At 44.4% G+C, this 24,225-nt stretch overlaps 1 protein-coding gene across 1 annotated transcript; it reads right to left on the bottom strand.

Annotated features, from left to right (window-relative positions):
• Positions 1-11,636: 11,636 nt before the first annotated feature.
• On the bottom strand, positions 11,637-16,832 carry LOC131264584 (uncharacterized). The gene is made up of 2 exons (XM_058266864.1): positions 15,948-16,832; positions 11,637-15,647 (listed from the first exon to the last, which is right to left on the bottom strand). Exons 1-2 carry the CDS (start codon positions 16,830-16,832, stop codon positions 11,637-11,639), a joined length of 4,896 nt encoding a protein of 1,631 aa, XP_058122847.1.
• Between the last annotated feature and the right edge of the window lie 7,393 nt (positions 16,833-24,225).

Below are 24,225 nucleotides of genomic sequence, written 5' to 3'. Positions count from 1 at the left end.
GAGAAATTCTTCGCGAGTAAACGATTTGCGATCGAAAAGATAATATTTAATGTTTTAACACTACACATAAAACGCATATTCACGGTAGCAACTTTACAATATAATTGTAAAACAAACACATAACACTTACCTAAGACTGAGCCAGCAGGTGCCGGAGCCGAACCGGAGCCCGATGGCTGCATTTCAACATATTCTGCATCGCAAGCTCGTTCTTCTTCCTCTAGATATCGGCGACGCTTCCGATAGATGGATGATCTCGAAGTCATGTTGAAATCTTGGTTCAGGATTGCTCTTTTTCTAAAAAGATTCAAAACATAGGTTAGTTCTATTCGCTTTTTGTTTTGTTTCTGAGCCGGCTTCTCGAACTTGTCATTTTTTCACTGACTTTCTTTCCACGCACGATTCCACTAACACAGACACACAGATTTTTGAATCGCTGTGTCCAAACACGGGAAGTTATGTTTATACCACCCGGGTTGGATCCGACAGAACGTTGATTTATACAGATGAGCGGGACAGATGATGACGACCTACGCGTTAAAAAGAGATGGCATGTTTGTGATGGATGGCGCAAGAGATGGCGTTAGTGGGAGAGGACTGTCATTTGACCGCTCGCAGTATCGAACCAAAACCAAAACAAAGCAGCGGTGTGTGCTGTGCGTGGTGTAAAAATTAAGAAAAACTAGTTTGTTTTAAAGTATTAATAAAGTGTTAAGTGTTATTTGCTTTGTTTCAGCAAAAAGTGTTTGTTTCTGCCGCTTTGTGCACGGTTAAAGCAGGTTGGACGAAGCCGGATGAAGTCTGCTGGAGCCGGATGCAGACGGATAAAGCTGCTGGATTAACCAATGCAAAAGGATGGAGGAAATTGTTTACACGAGAGAAAAAGATAAGTATTTTCATAATCTATATTATAGTTTACTATTATTTTAAGAATACATCGTCTAAAAGATCATTTCTTTATTGTTTTTTCAGACCACCTTGACGGAGCGGTAGCCGGTCGTCAACCCAAGTTAGCAGCCAGCAGCTGCTGCTGCTGAACACCGCTGTGATGCTGCCAATCATCACTGTGCATGGTAAGTTATAGTTTATTGCCTGAAAGTGATCTTAAAATCACATAATTTACTCCGTAATTTGCGTTTTATTTTTCAGACCACCGGCTGACGGAAAAGGTGAAGAGTGCGTTGAAAGTATGATGGCCGGACATCGAACGCTGTACTGCTGCCGATCATCGCTGTGCTGCTGCCGTTGGTGCGTGAAATTGTTCTTGTGAAATGCGTGAAAAAGTGCGTGAATTAAGTGATGTGTGTAGTGCGTAAAATAATTGATTTTGAAGTGAATAAATTGCGGTATAATTATTGAAATAATTTTCTTCTTTTCGTGTGTTCACACTCACGAGTCCATTTTGATGACACTAACACCACTACGCAAGGGGTACCGCGGTACGGCACGCACACATGCTCAAAACGAGCTCTTCGCACGCACACACTCTCAAAAAAGCAACTCAGAGACGCTTAGAATCTGGGCATTCTAAGCGGGTCAGTATCGGGTTCTAAGCGGGTTTTGATGCTCCCCGAGTAACAAAAATACGCATGTTGCACTATCAAAAGAGTGTTTTTCATGGTATCATCAGAGTACTGATGGAACCCGCGAAATATGTAGGTCGCGTGACAAAAACGGCGTGACGCGATGTTTTTTATACAATGCGCGGTGTTTTAATGGAGGCGATGTTTTCAATATTTTGTCATCACATACAAAGGAAAATTCCCAAGTCGTAATTTCATAATAAAAGAACATTTTTTATTCAAATATATTTATAAACCACGTTACAAACCGCTTATTCGCCAGGAGCCGCCTTTACTGCAAAAATCAGTCATCTCCGCACGTAACTTGCATTCCACCGTGTGAAGACACCGCGGTTGGGCTTCTGGTGCCGCTGCTGCTTGCGTTGAACTTTGGAAGAGAAAATGCATAAAAATTAGCACAGTTTTGGATTCTTTCTGATAATCATTTATCTCAAAAACGTTTACTTACCGAATATAAACGAAAACTGCCGCTCTATTACTATTTTCTTCACATTTTTGGTGAACAGCAATTTCACTCTGCAAGCGGTGGCAAAATCAAAACAACTCTGCTGACAGCAGGCAAAACTGCCCAAGGCTCATAGAGCGGTAGGTTGGTTTACTTTGGCTTGTTGACATTTGGTTCAAATTCATAATTAATTGTCAAAATAATATTTTATTATTTCTTCATTGCTTGGTAATTATGAGCAGTGTTTGAAGTGATCATTGATATCAAACTGAACACATTGATTTTATTTTGCGCAATATTTGGATCTGGTTCACTTATCTTGCTTTCAGTCACTTAAAAAAGTGTCTTTTAAGTCTCCACTACACTTCTACGACTGAAAGTAACAGCTCGATAGAAGACCCATGTTTTTGACAAATGTTTTGTTTCGTTACATTATGAATCATGATGAAGCATGGTATGAGAGATGTATAGCGGTTGTTTTGGTTTTTCGCATTCGCAGTAATCAATAAACAATATTTTTTTCCAGCTGTATACAACGAACATCACAGCGTTACGATATCGATAGGTGGCTGTGCGAGCGATCGTTCTTACTCTCGCAACTGCTCAAGATAAAACAAGTGCAGTGCTAATTTTCAACCTATTGATCGAGTATATACACTGAAGCAAGAAGTTCAAGAACTTCCTGCGAAGTTTAATTTCGCCTGAGAAGCGCGAGAGAAAGTCCCTTACTGCGTTTAACGCAGCAATACATATAAAATACTAGCAGTTACAAAAACTGATTTCATTGGTATTTAATATAACTCATTTTTTAAGTGCCTTCATCGTAGTCATGGTTAAGTTTTGATATGAATCAATTTTCCGATTCAACTTCAGGGTTTTTATGGTTTGAAAAGTTTAACGACATTTACCAAACCTACCCTGTTTAATGCGCCTTGGTCCGAACCTTTCCGTGTTGCAGTTCTATCTGCATGTATGGGTCCATCAGGGGTTGGATGAGGAAATTCCTCCTGATGCATCGCTTCGTCGCGGTGTTTTGTTCGCGATGTTGTGCTACCGCTTGCAAGTATAGACTCGCGGAGAGGAGCACTGGGGTAGCACTTTCATCGCCCGGGCGTTTTGTATGGAAATTGTTGCTCCTAAACTCGCCGTCGCGCAACTTTGTTCGTCGGGTCTCTGAGCGGGGTGTGTGACACATTTTAGCTGCGACGTGACATTTTTGCCGAGCGGGCTTCTGGCAGGACGTCACGTGGCGGCTGAGGCTGTGGACTTCTCGGGGGGGTAATAGAGTGTCATTCTCGGCACGGTTTCTTCCTGTTTAGTCCTTCAAAAGATTTTTTTTTTTTTCATAAACGTTATAATGTTATAAATTTATAAATTTCTTTGCTTAAATTATAATTTCGTCCTTCTTTTAATTTGTGTTTTATGGTGTTTTTACCTTTATCGTCTATGAAATTTACTCCTTTGTCTTCAGTTACAATAGCCTCTTTATAGCGCTCTTGGTGTTTCAAATAATTTCTCTTACGTAGATAAATAGTTTCTCCAGGAGTCAAAAGTTCTGGTTGCTCTCTTATTTCATTTGCCTTTGCAATTTGATTGATTTTCTTTTAATCTTATCCTTTCGTCTAAATCGGTTGGTAATGGATGATCGTTTCTGAATTGGTGGAATAATTCGTTAGGTGTTATGTTGGTTTCTGAATGGATTGAGTCGTTATAAATAGATACGGCTATGTTAATTTTGTTAATAATGTTAATAATGTTAATAAAGTGATAGAATGTTGTGTAGCTCGCTGAAGGTTCTATGGAAAATTTCTATTGTTACGTTAGAGGATGACTGTGCGATAGATGTGTAGTGATATGTGTAGTGATATGAGCAGTCTTGGTTTACCAACTGTTGCTATAAATGTGGACAATCCTTTAATGATGTGCAGTATTGCGAGTATGGATTGGGACTGCAAAAGCCAGACGAGAGAACCTATCACAAAACGTCAAGTAGAGCTTATCTTTAATAATAAAGATGTCAGTGTGGACTATCTCAAGTGGCTTATCAGGGGTTTCTGTTATTTTGTATTTCAGTTTGTACGGGTGTCTTTCGTATTTACATTTTTTACAAATTTTACAGAAGTTTGTGTATTTTGTTACTTTGGATCTGAGTTCTGGGAAGAAGATTTTTTTCTGTAGATGTTTAACTGATTCGGTTATTCCTCTGTGGTTTGCATCGTGGTACGTCTGAACGATTTGGTCTTGCTCTAGTTCGTCAGTGATGTCTTCGAGCATTTTTGGTGTCCATTGAAGTTTATAAGGTTTAGCTCTAGCAAAATATTTTTTGTAAACTTTGTGAGCTATAGTAAGAATTTTTGTTTCGCAATGAATCCCATTGATGCAATTTGTGGAAGCATACTTTTTAAATATTTCGAGAATATTTCCTGTTGTAAATGTAGTATTTTTTATGTATCCATCTTTTGCAGCGTATAATCCTGACGGAATAACGGTATCTTTAATACGGATATCGTTCGGTAGCCATACATTGCCTTTGTTTTGTTTTACAGGCACTTATACGACACACAATGGGCGTTAACCGCGGGGGGGGGGGGGGGGGGGGTCCCATCATCCGCATCCGCTAAGGTATGCTTGTATGGGGGAGCCTCAAAATATCGCCTCGTGTGTCCAATACAGCATTTAGCTCCGAGAGAGAGTCATATCCCAATATGCCGTCAAAAAAATCGTGAAATTTAAAGATAAAGAATTCCGTGTAGGTTCCAAGAACGTTGGTTTTGAAATTTTCTTTGGATTCGTGTTTTCCTGCACTGTTGGATAAAAAAATTCTTTTTATTTGACTCTCTTATTTATTGGCATTTATAGGGGGTCCGCGACAGCCGAGCGGTAGCGCCGGTTAGAAAATCGGCCCATGAGCGCCGGGGCTCACCACCTCGACGGCGTGGGTTCGAATCCCAACCGAGACCCGGACCCTCCCCTGTACGAGAGGCCTGACTATCCACGTACAATAGGGTAAAAAAGTCTCGTAAGCCCTTAACGGGCATGCATGACCAACAAGGTCGTTACGCCAAGAAGAAGAAGATTTATTGGCACGATATCGGGAGAAATGAAATTTTTATTGGCTCCACTGTCGATCAAAATATTGGCCTTTTTGCCGCAGAAATCTAATACTATGTAAGGAAGGCCATTTGTTGCGTTTATCTCACACCAAAATGTCCGTGAGTCAATTGAAAATTTGCTCCTTCTTTATCATGTTCCGCATTGGCACGTTCTTCGTACAGGACACGGTAAACGAAGCGTAATCGCTGGTCTCTCGTGTATCGTCGATATTCAGGCCAAGCGTCATCTTTGGTTTGTTTATGTTTTGCAATTTGGTAAAAATGGCATCATTTCTTGATGCTACTGCTATTATTTTGTTGTTTACTGTTAAAAATACAAAAACTACGCTAAACAATCATAGAAATTTGATAAATAATCACGGATGAATGAACTATTCATTCGTTTGTTTACGTTCTGACAAGATTACGCATGCGATTATAGGGTAGGTGAGCCAAAATTCTTTTTGACGGATTGACCAGCAGAATACCACCATTACGCTAGCGATTACGCTTCGTTTCCCATCCCCTTAATAGCAGTTATCGCTTTCGATTTCACTTTTGGCTGTATGCGTATTTGTATTGTATCTTGACCTAATCGACGAATCGACTTCCATCGGTATGGGTTTTTGCCGATCAGATCTAGCCTTTTGTTCGTAAAGAACATTTTTTGAGAATTGCTTATCACCGGCTTGGTTATAATTGCTATAAGTGGCACGAGGTTGGACCGTTTTATTGTTTTCGTAGGTGTTTTGAACTTTACACAGAGCTGAATATGCGGATTCTATACTATCTGGGTTTGAAGCCTGTAGAAACGCAAAATCACTTTTACTAAGGCCGTTTGTAAATGCTGTCAAGCATTCTTTATCTATGTAGTCGCATATCGGTCCCCAACTATTTTTGTATAGGTCGTGTTCTTGCGCGACTTTTCTTTCGGGATATTTTTCGGATGGCTTCAGCTGCGTATTATAATTACCCGAGTGATTTTTGGTGGAAGAGAGAGATTTTTTGTTGCCACTATCTTTTATACACCCGTTTCCACTTAGGGTGGAAGCGCGCCCGCCTTCTGTGCAATGGCGCGCTATAACGGTGGAAACGCGAGTATCAACGGTGGTACGCGGCGCATGATGACTGTATGAATTTTCGGATGGTCTTCGTGAAGTAAGTAAACCTTACACCTTGAGCTCCAGTTTGCTACTGTTTATTGCTTCTGTCAAAATAGTTCATTTGGCTAATTCATTCGACTTACCCAGGCAACATTTCGCTATGGAAAATGACCGCTTCTTTTCTGTGGAGTGTTCAGCTGCTTTTCCTATTAAAGCAGCTCCGTTCATTCAGAAGCAGCACTGCAGTTCATGAAATAATTTAAGTGTCTCGACTGTAGAAAGCTTACACGATGCAGCTTTAAGCGTTGTTTTGAAACTTTGCAAAAAAAAAGCTGTTTCCACAACTCTTGTTCCGTTTGTTCCTTTTTCTTCTGTTCTGTTCTGCCCTTCTCGTTCTGCTGCCTCGCTCCCCTCTGCGGTCCTCTTGTAACCTCCTGATGTGTTCTGCTCGCCTGGTAGCAGGTGTTCCGCCGTTGCTTCGGTTTTGGGAGTTTATATGTTGCCTGAGGGTGAAAGATGTATATATTTGTCTTTGTTATTAAAGTTTTTACTTACCATTTGATTCTGCCAGTCCGAAGCGTGTGGGGTGTTAATCTCGAATTGTTCCATTAGTCCACCGAGATTCTTGTACACCCTCGGGTTTAACTAGGGTTTTCTTTAATCGCTTTGGTGTTTGTGTGACAGTACACACACGCGTCGCACGCGCGTTGACCTTGTAAAAAGAACCGCTAACAAGAACCAGCTCCCGACAAACAAAGTTGCGCGACGGCGGGTTTAGGTGCAACTTTTTCCATACAAAACGCCCGGGCGATGAAAGTGCTACCCCAGTGCTCCTCTCCGCGAGTCTATACTTGCAAGCGGTAGCACAACATCGCGAACAAAACACCGCGACGAAGCGATGCATCAGGAGGAATTTCCTCATCCCACCCCTGATGGACCCATACTTGCAGATGGCACTGCAACACGGACAGGTTCGGACCAAGGCGCATTAAACAGGGTAGGTTTGGTAAATGTCGTTAAACTTTTCAATCCACAAAAACCCTGAAGTTGAATCGGAAAATTGATTCATATCAAAACTTAACCATGACTACGATGAAGGCACTTAAAAAATGAGTTTTATGAAATGTCCATGAAAACCATTTTTTTAACTGTCAGTATTTTCTATGTATTGCTGCGTTAAACGCAGTAAGGGACTTTCTCTCGCGCTTCTCAGGCGACATCAAACTTCGCAGGAAGTTTTTGAACTTCTTGCTTCAGCGTATATACTCGATCAATAGGTTGAAAATTAGCACTGCACTTGTTTTATTTTGAGCAGTTGCGAGAGTAAGAACGATCGCTCGCACATACACCAATCGATAACGTAATGCTATGATGTTCGTTGTATACAGCTGGAAAAAAATATTGTTTATTGATTACTGCGAAAGCGAAAAACCAAAACAATCGCTATACATTTCTCATACCATGATTCATCATGATTCATAATGTAAAGAAATAAAATATTATGTCAAAAACATGGATCTTCTATCGAGCTATTACTTTCAGTCGTAGAAGTGTAGTGGAGAATTAAAAAACACATTTTTAAGTGACTGAAAGCAAAATAAGTGAACCAGATCCAAATATTGCGCAAAATAGAATCAATGGGTTCAGTTTTATATCAATCATCACTTCAAACACTGCTCATAATTACCAAGCAATGAAGAAAAAATAAAATATTATTTTGACAATTAATTATGAATTTGAACCAAATGTCAACAAGCCAAAGTAAACCAACCTACAGCTCTATGAGCCTTGGGCAGTTTTGCCTGCTGTCAGCAGAGTTGTTTTGATTTTGCCACCGCTTGCAGAGTGAAATTGCAGTTCACCAAAAATGTGAAGAAAATAGTAGTATAGCGGCAGTTTTCGTTAATATTCGGTAAGTAAACGTTATTAAGATACATGAAAATCAGAAAAAATCCAAAACTGTGCTAATTTTTATGCATTTTCTTTTCCAAAGTTCAACGCAAGCAACAGCGGCACCAGAAGCCCAACCGCGGTGTCTTCACGCGGTGGAATGCAAGTTACGTGCGGAGATGGCTGATTTTTGCAGTAAAGGCGGCTCCTGGCGAATAAGCGGTTTGTAACGTGGTTTATAAATATATTTCAATAAAAAATGTTCTTTTAATATAAAATTACGACTCGGGAATTTTCCTTTGTATATGATGACAAAATATTGAAAACATCGCCTCCATTAAAACACCGCGCATTGTATAAAAAACATCGCGTCACGTCGTTTTTGTCACGCAACCTACATATTTCGCAGGTTCCATCAGGAGCCCGATGATACCATGAAAAACGCCCCTTTCATAGCGCAACATGGATATTCTTGTTACTCGGGCTGATTCTTGTTTTGCCGCACTGGTGTGGTGACAACCGATCGCACCGTATGATTATCTTTGTTATATTTTCGCGCAGCATTAAATATACATATGCGCATGGAATTTCTTTGTGTTATCATTACAGTTGTTCGTCACATTTTTAACATGTAATAAAAGGTACTAAAATATGACCGCAAAATGTTTGATTTAAATTTCAATACAAACTGGCGCTAGGCGCAGTGTACTGCCGGCGTCATTAACAGTGACCAAGCGACTAAGTTGCATGTTTTTTGTGTAACATGTGTTTTATACGTAAAGAACATGCAAAACGGAAGAACGGAGCAAAGAACAATACGAATGATCAAAGATGTACTTTTTCCTCCACGAACTTTGGTTCATACCTAGCTTGCAATATGTTACAGATAAGAAATCACTTTTACAAAGATAGGCCATGCCAAAATCTTGTTAAAAATAATTGCACAGCTTACCCATATCCACTACATCCAAGTCACTGCAAGTTGCATTCATTTATTTTTCAGATTTCGATGGCACATCGCATTTTTCATTGCTTAACATTTGATTGTTTAATGCGGAGCGGGTCCCCGGAGAACGTTGGTAACTCTCGGCAAGGCAGTGCACGAGCCGAAAGTTACCAACGTTCTCCGGGGACCCGCAGGAGTGGTCGGTGTTTATTGCCAACTATAAACACTCTACGGCCATCTGCGGGTACAGCAACGAGGAAAATCTACTGCGTCTTCAGCAGTGTCTTAAGGGGAAGGCACGGGACGCCGTGGAAAGCTGCCTGTATCATCCCACCAGCGTACCGGAGGCGATCGACATCCTGACGGAGTGCTACGGACGTCCGGAGCTCATCGTGGATACGTTGATGAGCAAGATTCGACGGATGCCACCACCGAAGGAAAACCGATTTGACACCCTGGTCGATTACGGTGTTGCGGTCCGGAACCTGTGCGCGGCGATTAGGGGTAGCGGATTGCAGGACTATCTTAATGGAGGATCGCTGCTGAACGAGCTCGTGGAGAAGCTGCCACCAACAGTGAGGCTCAACTGGTTCTACTACCGGAACTCCAGCGGAGGAGCAACGTTGACAACCTTCAACGAGTGGATGAAGGATCTCGTCAGCGCGGCCTGCCAAGGAGTAAAGCCGATCTCCCGAGATTTGCAGCACGAAGGTGGTGGTCCTTCCAGCCACCCTCGTAAGTATGGTAATCTCAACGCACATTTCTCAGGACAGACTACAGAGCCCGTTACCAGCGTAAAGCAAAGCGAACCCTGTCCCGCGTGTTCAGGAAGGTGTTCCAGTTTAGCGGAGTGCGGAAACTTTCTCGATATGGACGTCGGATCGAAATGGAGGTACGTCAAAGGCCACGACATATGCAGGACTTGTTTGAAGAAACATTCTCATTTCTGTCGTGTGGATGTGTTGTGCGGTGTTAACGGTTGCAACCGACGGCACAACAAGCTGCTTCATGACGAAGAATATAAACGAGCATGCCAGTCAAGTGGAGCTACGGAGAAAACGCTGAGCTGCAACGTCCATACTGGCCCACAGGATGGTGTCCTGCTTAAATATATCCCGGTGACGCTTCACGGGAATGGCAAGGCCATCAACACGCTTGCCCTGCTGGATGACGGCTCAGAGGGAACTTTCATGGACCACTCTTTAGTGGAGGAGCTGAGACTCACTGGAAAGCCTCAACCGCTTTGCATTACTTGGACAGGGAACCAAAAGCGCCACGAGGACCAATCCGTTGAGGTGTCGCTGAGAATCTCTGGGGTCGAAAGCTCAGCGGTATTCGACCTACATGGAGTTCGCACCGTGTCCAGTTTGAATCTCAGGAAGCAGTCGGTAGCGCCTTCCCTCATCAGCGAGGAGTTCGAGCATCTTAGGGGACTACCACTGCGCGAGTATACTAAAGCAGCACCGCGCATTCTCATCGGAATAGATAACATATTCGTGGGGCAGTCGCTGAAAACCGTTGAAAGGGAACCCTGCGAGCTAGCAGCTTCAAAAACCCGTCTCGGTTGGGTAGTATACGGGCAGAACAAATCGCAAGGTTCGACTAATAGAGCGAAAACTAGTTCGTTAGGCGTCCATGTTGGTAGCTGTAAGAAGAAGAGCGATAAAGAAACAAATTCAGAGCAAAATCGTAGTTTACCCTCAGGGCCACCAAAGGTTATCGGACCTACCGAAGGAATACAATCGCGAGAGAACATGCCGATTCAGCTCGCATCTGAGGGACCGCTGCAGGATGACTGCTGCGAGACTGCAGGAGGTCTCAAACTAAAATGTAAAAGATTGTTAAGATACATACCCAACATAATACAGCCAAGTTACAACGTTAGTCGAAAGATAATTTCCGTCGGTATAGAGGCTGCGAAACGGTGGGGAGCGCTCTGCTCCAGTCTAGATTGGAAGCGGTTTGTTCGGCCCAAAACGTGGATGGCTACTAATGTAGGCTCTCATCACTATTCGGAAGATAAGCTACCAAGTAGGTTGACGGAAGAAATAACGGTGAAGCGGAAACCGTTGACAGACGTTGAGGTTGATGATGAAATCATTCTGCCACCAGCCATCACACACAGCACTCGCGGCCATTCGAAGGACAGGGGCCCAACAACAGGGACAGCTCGACACCCGATCGCGGGGTCGTGCAGAAAACAGTTCGATCCACAGTTAGGTAAAAGCTCATTCACTCCTGGCCGGCAATCTCGAAATAGGGTCAGAAGCGATTGTTCTTGCGCGAGTTTTCTTTCGGGGTATGTTTCGGATGGCTTCAGCTGCGTTTTATAATTACCCGGGTGATTTTTGGTGGAAGAGAGAGTTTTGCTTTATTGCAACTATCTTTTATAACCTTTTTGTAACTCCCTTTTAGTTCCCCTTTTTGACGTTACGGGTTCGGCCCTATAAATCAATTATGGCCGTAATTGCCATAATTGCCTATGTTTTTGTTTACGTGTTTGAATGTCAATTTTTGCCTGATCATCCTCCGCCCCCTTGACACTCGTCAACAATTATTCTCCACGTGGTGATAAGCTCAGTTTGTTGCCTCCGGTAGCAAGCAAATTTTAGCGATTGGCCTAACCGAAATTCCCTTTGCAGTTCTTAATGTTACCACACGTGTCAAACTATCCGTGCCGGGGTGTGTCTCAACTATCCGCGCGAGTGGCCATTGTGTTGTAGGAAGAGCCTCGTCCATCAGGATTGCCAGTCTGCCAGGTGAAAAATCTGAATTGCTGCAGGTCTTCATCGTATCCCTTTGCATCTCTTGTAGATACTCGCTGGCCCAATGTTTCCAGAAGCGCTGGACGAGCAGTTGCCACTTCTGCCACTCGCTCAGGGTGTACGTCTTTCGGTTTGAATAGTCCGGCTCGGGGATGGCGTTCATGGATGTGCCTATAAGAAAATGTGCAGGTGTTAAAGCGGCTAAATCGTTGGGGTCGTCCGACATAGGTAACAGCGGACGCGAATTCATTGCTGCCTCTATTTGGTGCAGCACAGTGATGTATCCTTCATAAGGCAGTCTCGTGCTGCCCAGCTGGCGAAACAGGTGTCTTTTGGCGGTCTTCACTGCAGCTTCCCACAATCCGCCAAAGTGTGGAGCCCTTGGTGGACTGAAGTGCCAAGTGATGCCCATATCAGCACAAGTCGAAACGATGATGTTGCTTTGCTCCTGATCATGGAGCATCTCGAATAGCTCACTAAGCTCCCGGGCTGCGCCTTCGAAGTTTTTACCGTTGTCCGAGTAGATATGGGACGGACGTCCTCGGCGCGATGCAAACCGTCGAAGTGATGCTAGGAAACCAGCAGTGGTCAAATCACCCACTAGTTCCAGGTGAACAGCCTTCGTAGCAAAGCAAACAAATACGCAGAGGTATGCTTTGGCGGGCTCTGCTCGTTTGTGGATCGGTCGTAGGTAGATCGGCCCAGCATAGTCCACTCCGATGGTCGCGAACGGTCGATTCGGTGTGATCCGCGATGATGGTAACTGCCCGATTTGTTGCTGCGCAAGTATGGGCTGTTGGCGAATGCATCGTAAGCAGTGCCTAACGACGCTTTTCACCAGATGTCGTCCGTCGAGTGGCCAAAATTCTTCGCGAATCTGGGAAAGCAGCAATCTTCCGCCACCATGTATGAGTTCTCTATGAAGGTGCTCTGCGATGCGGCGTGCGAAGATGTGCTTCTTGGGCAGAAGAATTGGATGTTTCGATTGATAAGGCAGTTGTGAGAGCTTGAGGCGCCCTCCTACTCTCATAACTCCTTCGCTGTCGATGAACGGGCTCAGACGTCTAAGTGGTGAGCGCTTTGGAACCACCTCACGCTTCCTCAACCGCTCGAGCTCCGTTGGAAATGCGTCTTGCTGTGCCAGCTTGCATAGCACAGTTTTAGCAGCTTCCATGAGGTCCGGAGTGATAGTTGATGACGCTGGGGGCTCCAATGGATCGCGGCGAGTACGGCACTTCTCCTTAGCATTGCGCACGAATCTAAGGCAATACCCAATGACGCGTAGAAGCTTGGTGTATGATGAGTACCGCTCGAACCAAGGATGCACTGTCTCGATGACGGCAACCGCTGCACTCACTTGACGAATCTCTAGCTCGGCACCATCCACAACCGTTGGTGTTGAATTTGGCCATTCAGACGCTGGACGAATTAACCACTCTGGACCGCTGCTCCACAGTGCACTTTTCACGAAATCTGCTGCGGTCACGCCTCGTGATACCAAGTCAGCAGGATTCGAACATCCCGCAATGTGTTTCCAGGGATGGAGATGTGAGTAGGCTTGTACCTCCGCGACGCGATTGCCTACATACGTTTTCCAATTGTTGGGCGGTGAACTCAGCCAATGCAGCGTAACTGTCGAGTCGGACCAAAAATATGACTCCGCTGATTCGAGTCCCATCGCCTGCTTCACACGATCGTATAAATGCGCTCCTGTAACGGCTGCATTAAGTTCTAATCGCGGTAATGTAACCCGTTTTAGTGGTGCTAAACGTGACTTCGATGCTAATAGCGAGATTCGTACGTGTCCTTGTTTGTTTTCACAACGCGAGTAAATACATGCACCGAACGCGGCTTCAGAGGCATCACAAAACGTATGTAACTGAACGCGAGAATCAGGTAAGAGAGCGTAGCGATCACTTTTATAACCGGAAATAATTGGCCAGTCGGATTTAATGGATGTCCACTTTTTATAGATGCTGTCAGAAACAGGATTATCCCAGCCAGGCTTCTGCACCCACAATTCCTGCATCAGCAACTTAGCGCGAATGATGATCGGCGATATCAATCCTATCGGATCGAACATTCGGGAGATGCCAGAGAATATTAACCGCATTGTGGGGTAGCTAGTGTCGGCGTCGATCCGCGACTCGAAGGATAAAACGTCAGCTTCGGGCTCCCAAGCGATACCGAGTGCCTTTATCTTCTCGTCGGGCATAAATTGAAGCGTTGACTGCGTTCCGATCTGATCCTCCGTCAAACCAGAGAGCACGGCCAACTTACTAGAGGTCCATTTTCGCAGAGAGAATCCACCCTTTTTTAACAATTCATCGAGCTCCTCTCGTAGCTGCTTTGCTTGCTCCTCTGAATCAGCACCACCGATGAAGTCGTCCACGTAGAAATTTTGAACCAAAGCTTGTGCAGCATGCTGAAAGTTCGTGCCTTCATCCTCGGCCAACTGCAGCAACGTACGCGTAGCCAAAAAAGAAGATGGAGCAAGCCCGTAGGTCACCGTATTCAGCTCGTAAGTCTCCACTGAAGCATCCGGTGAGAATCGAAACAACACGCGTTGAAACCGACGGTCATCAGGATGGACTTCTATCTGCCTGTACATTTTCGCGATGTCACCAACGAGCGCTACTTTGTAGGTGCGAAAACGAAGAATTATATCCAGCAACTGGTCTTGCACTACTGGACCGACACGCAATGCATCGTTTAGCGAATATCCAGTAGATGTCTTCGCTGATCCGTCGAAAACGACCCGGAGCTTTGTCGTTGTACTAGATTCTTTCAAAACGGGATGGTGCGGTAAGTAATACCCGTGATCATTGTCTGCTGGAGACGTGGGAGTCATGTGCCCCAGTTCCAAGTACTCTTTCATGAACTTGTGGTATTCTTCTTTTAGGTCTGGATCACGTTGGAGTCTTCTTTCGAGAAGTATGAAGCGGTTCAAAGCCATATCCCTTGACAGTCCAAGTTTGTCAAAGAAATCTGGTTGCTTCGGAAGACGAACTATGTATCGACCCGATGGATCCCGCTGGGTTGTGTTTCGGTAAATAGCCTCACATTGGCGTTCTTCGGGTGAGTAGCCATCGTTGAACCATAACTCTTCTGATTTCCAAAACCGCTCGATGGATTCTTCTAGAGTTGTCATACAAATTACAGCTGTCGTGTGAGCAACATTAGAAGTGCCTTCCGAAGGCTCTGGCGATCCAATCGAACCAGTGACGACCCATCCGAATACGCTTTCCTGCAGAGTTGGAAGGGTAGGTGCTAGTTTGAGCTGGGCGCTACCTTCGAAGAAAGCAGCATAATGTCGAGCGCCAAGAATAATGTCGATTGCCGAAGATTTGTAGAACTCTGGATCGGCTAGGATCAACTCGGACGGGATGTTCCAGCTCGTCGTGTTAACGTCCCGCAGCGGCAGATTAGCCATCAACTTGTCGACAATCAAAAATTCGACACCCACTTCAAACTGTTTCGTTCGTGAGGCAATCTTCGCGTGAACGGATTCTTTCAGCGGACGGGTAGATTGGCCTGCACCCTGCAGCATAACATTAACCTTCTTTCTTTTTAGCCTCAGTCGATGAGCGAGCTGACTGCTTATCATATCAGGCTGCGAGGCACTGTCCAAAAGTGCTCGAGCTGGATGAACTAATCCGAAAGAATCAACTATATTGATGATGGCAGTTTGGAGCAAAACCTGCGTTGGTGCTCGCTCCATTGCTGCTGCGAAAGTTCGCTGAAGATTTGCCGTGTGATCGTTAGTGGCTGGTCCAATGCTCGCAGCTGGCATGGCAGTGGAGAATGTTCCGGCAGAGTGATCCTGTGACGTGTGTGAGTGCAACATAGTGTGGTGTTGTGAATTACAGTGGCGGCATTTGTACTGCGAAGTGCAGTCGCGGGCGCGGTGATTGTCTCGAAGGCAATTCAAACATAATCGTGCGTTCATTACGGTGCGATGGCGTTCGTTCGGGCTCAATGCAATGAATCGGGAACACTTTGCAATAAAATGCTCTGAATCGCACAGAGAGCATTTGCGTACAGCATTTGATGCCGCTGCAAAGCTTCCTAGCCGCGTGGGTGGCATCCGTTTTGTATGATGTTGCGCTTCGCTAAAACTGACATCCTGCTCCTTGTTCACCGATAGCGTTTCAAGCACTCGCATACGGCGCTGCAAGAAAACAATCAGGCTAGCATACGTCGGGCTTTCTTCGTTTGATGCGTGCTCCTCCCAGTCCCTCAGTGTGCTTGTTGGCAACTTGGTGCACAACAAGTGTTCCAGCAAAACACCCCATGTATCCGTCCTTTCCCCAAGATGGTCAAGGGTTTTCTTGTGCCGTTCGAACTCGTCCACTAAGAGGTGCAGTGCGGTCGCGGTTTCCCTTTTCGCGGGCGTCATAGTGAACAGTGCTTGCAAGTGACGTTTTTTCAATAAATATTCGTTGGAGTAGCGCGCCGTTAATGCCTGCCACGCTATCTCGTAATTTGCCGCGCTAATAGTGATCGCTTCTATCACTTGTGCTGCTTCACCCTTAATCGCTGCGCGCAAGTAATGAAACTTTTGGATGGCGGGAAGATCACGGTTGTCGTGAATCAGACACTCGAACGTGTCCCGAAACGTAAGCCATTCCATGTAATCCCCATGAAACTGAGGCAGTGATATGGTCGGAAGTTTAATACCAGCCAAGGAATTACCGGTGGCATTAAATGACGAGCCTTGTGAGGGTCTTTTTGCCTTCAGTTCTGCTTCCACCCGTATCAAACGAGGCTCGAAATCGGCGCGAAGAGCTTCATTTTGCTTGACCTCCTCTTCGGTTGTAGCTCCGTCTTCAAGCTCCTGCTGCAGCTTTTCAAGATCTTCACATAACCTTTCGAACTTGGATATTCTGGCTTCTACTTCAACAAGATCACGGTCTTGTTGAAAATCGCGAACGAAGCTTTCGTAACGGCTGAGTGAAACGAGAAGGATCGCTCTTCTCGACGAAAGGATGATGGGTTCCGCGGGCATTTTGAATCGAAAAACGGCGTACGTAGCGTTTATGGTATCGCGCAATGAAAACGGCCCGAAATCGCGAAGATAAAATTAACCAACGTTCGTATTTCAAGAATCCTGGTCACGGCACCAATGTTCTTGCGCGAGTTTTCTTTCGGGGTATGTTTCGGATGGCTTCAGCTGCGTTTTATAATTACCCGGGTGATTTTTGGTGGAAGAGAGAGTTTTGCTTTATTGCAACTATCTTTTATAACCTTTTTGTAACTCCCTTTTAGTTCCCCTTTTTGACGTAACGGGTTCGGCCCTATAAATCAATTATGGCCGTAATTGCCATAATTGCCTATGTTTTTGTTTACGTGTTTGAATGTCAATTTTTGCCTGATCAGCGATCATCACGGATTTAGATGTCGGCCAGAAACAGGGGTAGGCCACTTCACGTGACATACCGGTGGGGAGAATGTTACAAAGTAACACTGGCCGACAACTCTGTAACTAAAACTAGATAGGAATCCACGCGGTAGTGTTATTAGTAAACAATAGTGACAGGCAGTGACAGGCAGGGTTTATAGAGTAAGAGAGGTCAAAGAAACACTCCTTAACTGCTTACCTTGGTTGGGCGAAATTTCGCCCGATCAAGATGCGCGCATGATGGCCCCGATGGGCATTTTGAAAATGAACCGGCCATCGCGAAACGGCCATCGCGACACAGAGAGTATAAATATAAGATACGAAGGGAAGCGGTTCCTTTTCTTGATTCGACTGTGAAGATAGCCCTAATAAACACCGCGTTTTTTAAAACGCTTGCAACACAAAGTAGCGTTGTTAATATACGGTTGGGGGCATCGTTCACACTAGTAAAGATCTGTTCACAGATCTATACACCGATTGGAGACAGCATTCGGAAGTAACGGATAAAAATCTAGCTCTTATCAAAAGCTACTTTTGTGTGCAAAATGCGCTCCAACATCTTCTTCCGGAAACATAATCGTTTCCCAGCATAAGGTGAAATCATGTATTGACAGTTTAAAAGAGAGCAGGTTAATGGCACCCCTTACTCAAAATGCATTCTTTTTTTTAATGCTGGTAACCCTAATATAAATACATAAACTCGCGTAGCAACTGCTCAGGTGAATAGAAAATTAACCACTGCCGGACAAAGATTACCGTTACTTTGTAATTAACCTTTGAACTTAGAAACACGGCCTTAACATTTGCATTAAAAAATAGACAAATTTTTAAAAGATTAAGATTTTAGTACTTTCAAAATAACTTCCGACGGCCAGTTGGTCTTGGCCGAAACTTTGGCAAAGCCAACCAAATCAACCATGTAGGAATGTTTTCAGTTGTTGTAAATGTTTCTTTTTTCGATTGGTTGTAGTTGATAGGCATGAGCAAGGTGAGCAGTGTGGGATAGTTCAATTATATTTGACCCATTCAACTCCTCTGATCCTCTTTACGCATGATTTACTGTGGCTATGTATGTCCAAACCACTGAATCGTACTCTTTATCGTGTTTTCTGATAAAGTGGATTTATTCCGGAAGACACTGCACACTATACATTTCTCCATACGCCGGAAGTCTTGACAGGAAGAACAGCGACTTTGGGCAAATCCTTCTCACTGATTTTTACTTTTAAAATTTATTATATTTAAAAAAAACATTAAATTTTCGCTTTAAAACTACTGTAACAAGCTTCAAAAGTAATATAAAATACTAGGCTTTTTTACTACTTGTCGCCATCTGGTTTTAAATAATCGTTGGTCACGTGGTCCGCTATTAAGCTGGATGTTTAACACACAATCAAACGTAGATGGTTGTTGTCAAACTTGTTTTAAATTTAAACGAAATGCTACTCTTTAATTTGCTTTTAACAGAAAGTAGCTAACGTGTTCCGTTTTTTCATGAAAAGTCGTTAAAATTTGTCTCATATTTTAAATGCCAACGTTATTGTAATATTCCCGAAATGCAAACGTTCGTCACTAATCAAGATTTAATCGGTATAAGGACAGTCTATGTCGATTATTTAAAAAATAAAACGTCCCACTTTTGGACCTCTTTTAAGCCCGAAGATAAAACTCGAAAAAGAATTCTATATTTCAAATATCAAATGGCGAACATGAATCCTTAACATCAAACACCTCGCAATAGTTGGCGTTCGAGATCATTGATTCAAATGATCAATGTATCGCTGGGATATATTTTTGATGTTTTGAATATAATGGACACACTTTGTGAATAGCCGATTATATGTTAGTTTGATATGCATTCGTTTATTCACAGGTGTAAAACGTGCAGCGGTAGCAATGGTAGCAACTGCGAGAGAAGAGTAAAAATTGAATGCGGGAGAAAAAAATATCGCATCCACCCTTCTTAGAACATAACTTGAGCCAGCAACTAGCAAACTTGTAATTTGTTTTTCTAGCGCAGTAATTGCATGCATGTGCATGTGCATGCGCAAACAGATCGTTTCGAGCCAACATATAAATATCATTAATAAATTGAATAACATTTGTCTATTTTCTCGTTGTCATTATAAGTATGTAACACATATACGATTTTGTAATAACGTAAATGAAAACTTTCCCACATATAGAAATTCTGTCGAAGGATTCTTTATTCTATCGAGTGTTCCTTTGAAGAGACCGCACGAGAATGCTTCGAGTGCTTTTGAAATCATACACCTTTGATCATCTAAAACACAGTCATTTCTGAGGCGATTGAGATGATATAAATATTATTACATAGGTATTAGGTGGAACTATGTTTTGTCTCAATGATGCACTTGGCTAGGAATAACCATTAAGGAGCTATTTTTGTTTTATTTCTTCCCTTTATTGTGCATCGATAACAGATTTGAAAGCGTCAATTTGGTTTAAGGGTACGGGAAACGAAGCGTAATCGCTAGCGTAATCGTGTCATTCCACTGCTCCATCTGTCAAAAAGAATTTTGGCTTACCTACGCTATAATCGCATGCGTAATCTTGTTAGAACGCAAACAAACGAATCGAAAGTTCAATCGATTGCGATTTTTTATCGAAATTCTGTGATTATTTAGCGTAGTTTTTGTATTTCCAAAAATACCCAACAAAATAATAGCTGTGGCTTCAAGGAATGTTGCAACTTTTACCAAATTGCAAAACATAAACAAAGCACAGACGACGCTTGGCCCGAATATCGACGATACACGAGCGACCAGCGATTACGCTTCGTTTACCGCGCCCTTACATTGGAAAATATTCTACCGTTGGTGACAGTGCCGGTGCTTTCCGTTCAAACTGTAACGGTTGATGCTTTCCATCCGTCGCTTTATTTCAGTTTTCATGCAAAGTTTCACTCAAAAGCGGGTTGAAAAATTTCGGCGCTGCAGCGCGAATGCGACGGAGCATAAGTCAGTCGCTGCGTCTCGCTCCGATCCACGGGGATAGGCCTGAGTTCATTCAAAATTGGTAGTAGGGTAAGTCCTTTTTCATGAATAGAAAAGGATTCATGCATTCCTAAACGCCTGAATGTAGGCAACTTAGATTATATTTCCAACATTCCGGCCACCAAAAAAGGGTATCCCTTTTTTAAATGATGTTTGAGTGATTGATTGAGTTGTCCCTTTCCTAACTCTACCGAGGTAATATGTGCTAACCGTTTTCAGCACACGCTTGCAATTGTTGACGGTACTCTGATCTACCGTAACGGTGTATGATCCTATAACTTGTGATAATGCATACGTATTGGAGCCTACTAGAGAATGACCTAGAGTTAGAGACTTAGTATCCGTGGATTCGTTGACAATGATACTAGAGGTCGAGAATTCAAAGATTGCCCACTTGGGCTGCGGTTCCGAATTGTTGACTTGAATTACACGCGAAATTGGGAGATGCGCGATGCTTGCTTCACCAGTATAAGCCTTGCCTTGAAGTATGTTGCGAATGACGATAAGCAACCATTCCGAGGCTACTATCGCCAATTATCTAGAACCCTAGACGTAGGGTGGCTAGTAGAAGCTGAGGTCGTAGTGGTAGTATTAGTTTGGGATGGCGCGGAAGGAAAGATGAAGCTGATCCGGTCGTAGACGGGATCCAAGTGTAGTCATCCAGCGTACAGTCACTATCTTCGTTCAATAGTGCTCATGCTTCTCCACTCGATCCGGGAACTCCGTTGGCGACAGCTGCTTCAACAACGCCAACCACTCCACCAATTGCACCGTCTGAACCAGTGCTGCGAGGAGTTGGTGGACCGAGCAAGTGAACCGTTGCCTGTTGAGAATGCACCGGGAAGGGTGGCAATTTAAGAAGGATCGCGGGTCCGATTAGCGTGGCCTTAGCCGAGGCGAGCGAGTGATGCGGATGGTGGGAAGGCGGCACGATTGAAGAAGATGGTTGCTGCTGCTGCTGGAAGTTGGTGCGGGACGTGAGAGCGCCACAGGAGTTCGTAGAGGTCAGCAGTCCGTCCGGAAGCTGCTGAGACTGAGGTTGTAGCGATGGCAGCATATAGCAGTAAGCTGAACCTGTCCCGTCCGGCACGGAAAGGGTTATGCCTGCCGTTTGCTGCGAAAGGCCCTCCATACTGGGCAACAATTGTGGAGTGGGGTGATGCTTGTACTGTACTGGTTGGGGCGGTGGGGGTTTCTTGCCAACGTACAGGAGTGGCGATATAGTACTACGCAGACGCCTTCGCCCGACATCGTACGTGCAGATGCTGTTGCAGCTGATGATGATGTTGATGCAGATCGTGCTGTTGCAGATGATGATGTTGATGTTGATGCAACGACTGTTGCTGATCCTGTAGCAGGACCGGATGGGGTGGATTTAGCGGATGTTGAGCCGCTAGGGGCTGCTGCGCTTTAGGATACGAATATTGGAATAAACCTTGCTGACCGATTTGTACTGATGCGGCCAACCTTCTAGCAGCGTGCCGAGTTGTCCTAGAAACGTAATGTTTCTCAAGATCCGCGGTCGAGCACACTGTTGGGAAGGGTTTCACATACCCAGAATCTCAGACTCGTACCCAAGATCGCTTCCTGTGGGGTGTCTGATGTGGCAACATGACAAATCCGCGGAGCTTCCGTTGCAACTTGGGCAGTGTCAGCTGCGACGAGCCAACCGGAGGTAGTCTCGACCAGCCACGGAAGTCCTTTGCCAAGCGACCGTTTCTTTCTCTGCCAGAATTCATCTCCCGCGATGACGATGTCAATCCTGCCTGAGATGTAGAATGATGGCATTTCATCTACAGGCATCATCCAAAAAGTAACGTCAGTGGAAGTCGTTGGGATGTCCACCGAAGGTTGGTTCAACATCACGAATGCCATCTGTGATGAGAACAGTTGGATATTCAGCTGGATGGCTGCCACAACCGAACCGTTCACTGGCTGTGATGCCATACCGATGCCAGAGATGGGTATGTTGATATTCGAAGTGAATATAATTAACTGCCGAGCGAACGTTTCCGGGATCAAGTTGGACATCGATCCGGAGTCGAGAAGCGCTCTTTCCTGGTAGCCTTTTACAAAGTCATCGATGGGATGTAATATCGCGGTCTCAAGGAAATCCGTTTCCTCTTCCGAATCAACTCCCACCGAAGTTGTAGAAGTAGTGTGGAGCAGCGAGTGATGACGCTCCCCGCACGTGCGACAAGACTGATCCGATTTGCAGTCCTTCGCTAAATGAGCATTGCTAAGGCAATTCCAACAATAAAGCTGCTTTGCCACGATGTCGCGTCGGTGGTTCACATCTTTACCGTTGAAAACTGGACAGTTGCTTAGCGGGTGGTTTTCACTGCACTCCAACAAACACCGTGGTTGAAGTGTCCCCGAAAATCTGTGAGTAGGTGCGGTGTTTGTAATGGCCGTCCGTGGCGCATTTTTCCGAGAGTTGCCGGCCACCTTGATCGGGGTGTCGGCTTTATGAATAGAGGACCATTCAGTGGACCTTAGAATCCGAATCCGATCCTCGACGAAGTGTAATAGCTCTTGGAACGTGTCCTCCTTGAGGTGGATAGAATGCTGTTCCCATGCCATTCTTGTTTCACTATCAAACTTTAGCAGAAAAATATTGAACAGTGTAGCGTTCCATTCTTCGATAGGTTCCTTAAGCTCTATCAAACCGTTAATGAGACGCGTGAACTCCTCCACTAGGTAATTCAGCGCCATGATCGTAGGAGACTGTACTGCCGGAAGCAGATGCAGTCTATGCCAATATTCTCGAATAAGAATACGTGTATCACCATACTGTTTGAGAATCACATTCCCTGGTAGCTTGTGACTCTCGTTAGTTGACGGTATGGTTTGTAATGGTAACGCAGCGTTGCCCATTACTATTGAATCCGTAGGAAGATTCACTCTAAGGAACGCCTTGAGCCGTCGGCATCGTCCCTCCATGTCGACCCTTGCTATGATGCATGATTCCAACGAATCATCGCTGTCGTCTAACTCTTCTATCTCCTCCATCGCGTTGAAGAAATCTTCCTTGTGCTGGTGAAAGCTTTCCAATGCCTCGGGAATCTCAACTCCATCTTGCGGAGAGAACGCTTTCATAAAACGCTGCAGCGATTTAATATTCTCCAAAGCGATCCGTAGTTTGAGTCGGGCCGCCTTGATCATTTTTTCCATTTCGTTTAACATTTTTTCACTGATCCCTTTTTTCGCTGTTCCCCCAAGGGTTAACCGATAACGCGCTTGAAGACCAAATGCGCGCGAAACTCTCTCAAACTGCGATGGCGCGCAAAACGTGATGGCGGATGGATGATACAGCACTATCAGGATGCGTGAGATGCGTAGGCACCTTTCTCTAGCTTAGTATCTTGTGCACTCTTTCTCACTGCACTATCTATGTAGTAAACAAAGTTCCTTGCGTTGCACCCGTTGTGCAAATCACTAGTTACACTCGACGACGTAATTGTCGAATGTTTCCACTGCACTATTGACGTCGTGAACGTCGAAGTTCTATGTGTTGCACCCGTTGTGCAAATCCCTAACCACAATCGACGATGTAATCGTCGAATGTTCTTCTACCACTTGTTTCGCGATCTTGACGTCGTGAACGTCGAAGAAAACAATTGTCCGTAAGACAATGCGTACGTCGTAGACGTAAACCGATATAATTGTTCGTAAAACAATTATAGAGTAAAACTTTCACTCAAGCACGAATAATCCGGTTCGAAGGACCAAATGTATGAATTTTCGGATGGTCTTCGTGAAGTAAGTAAACCTTACACCTTGAGCTCCAGTTTGCTACTGTTTATTGCTTCTGTCAAAATAGTTCATTTGGCTAATTCATTCGACTTAGTTCCTAAGTCCTTTTTCATGAATAGAAAAGGATTCATGCATTCCTAAACGCCTGAATGTAGGCAACTCCTTAGATTATATTTCCAACAATGACTGAATCTCGCTTGCCTACTGTTGAAACGCGGACGCGGTCT

Source organism: Anopheles coustani, chromosome 2 (assembly GCF_943734705.1).
Source record: "Anopheles coustani chromosome 2, idAnoCousDA_361_x.2, whole genome shotgun sequence".
In the NCBI taxonomy this organism is placed as follows: domain Eukaryota; kingdom Metazoa; phylum Arthropoda; class Insecta; order Diptera; family Culicidae; genus Anopheles; species Anopheles coustani.
Note: the sequence above shows the minus strand (reverse complement) of the source record. Positions and strands in the feature narration are given on the sequence as shown.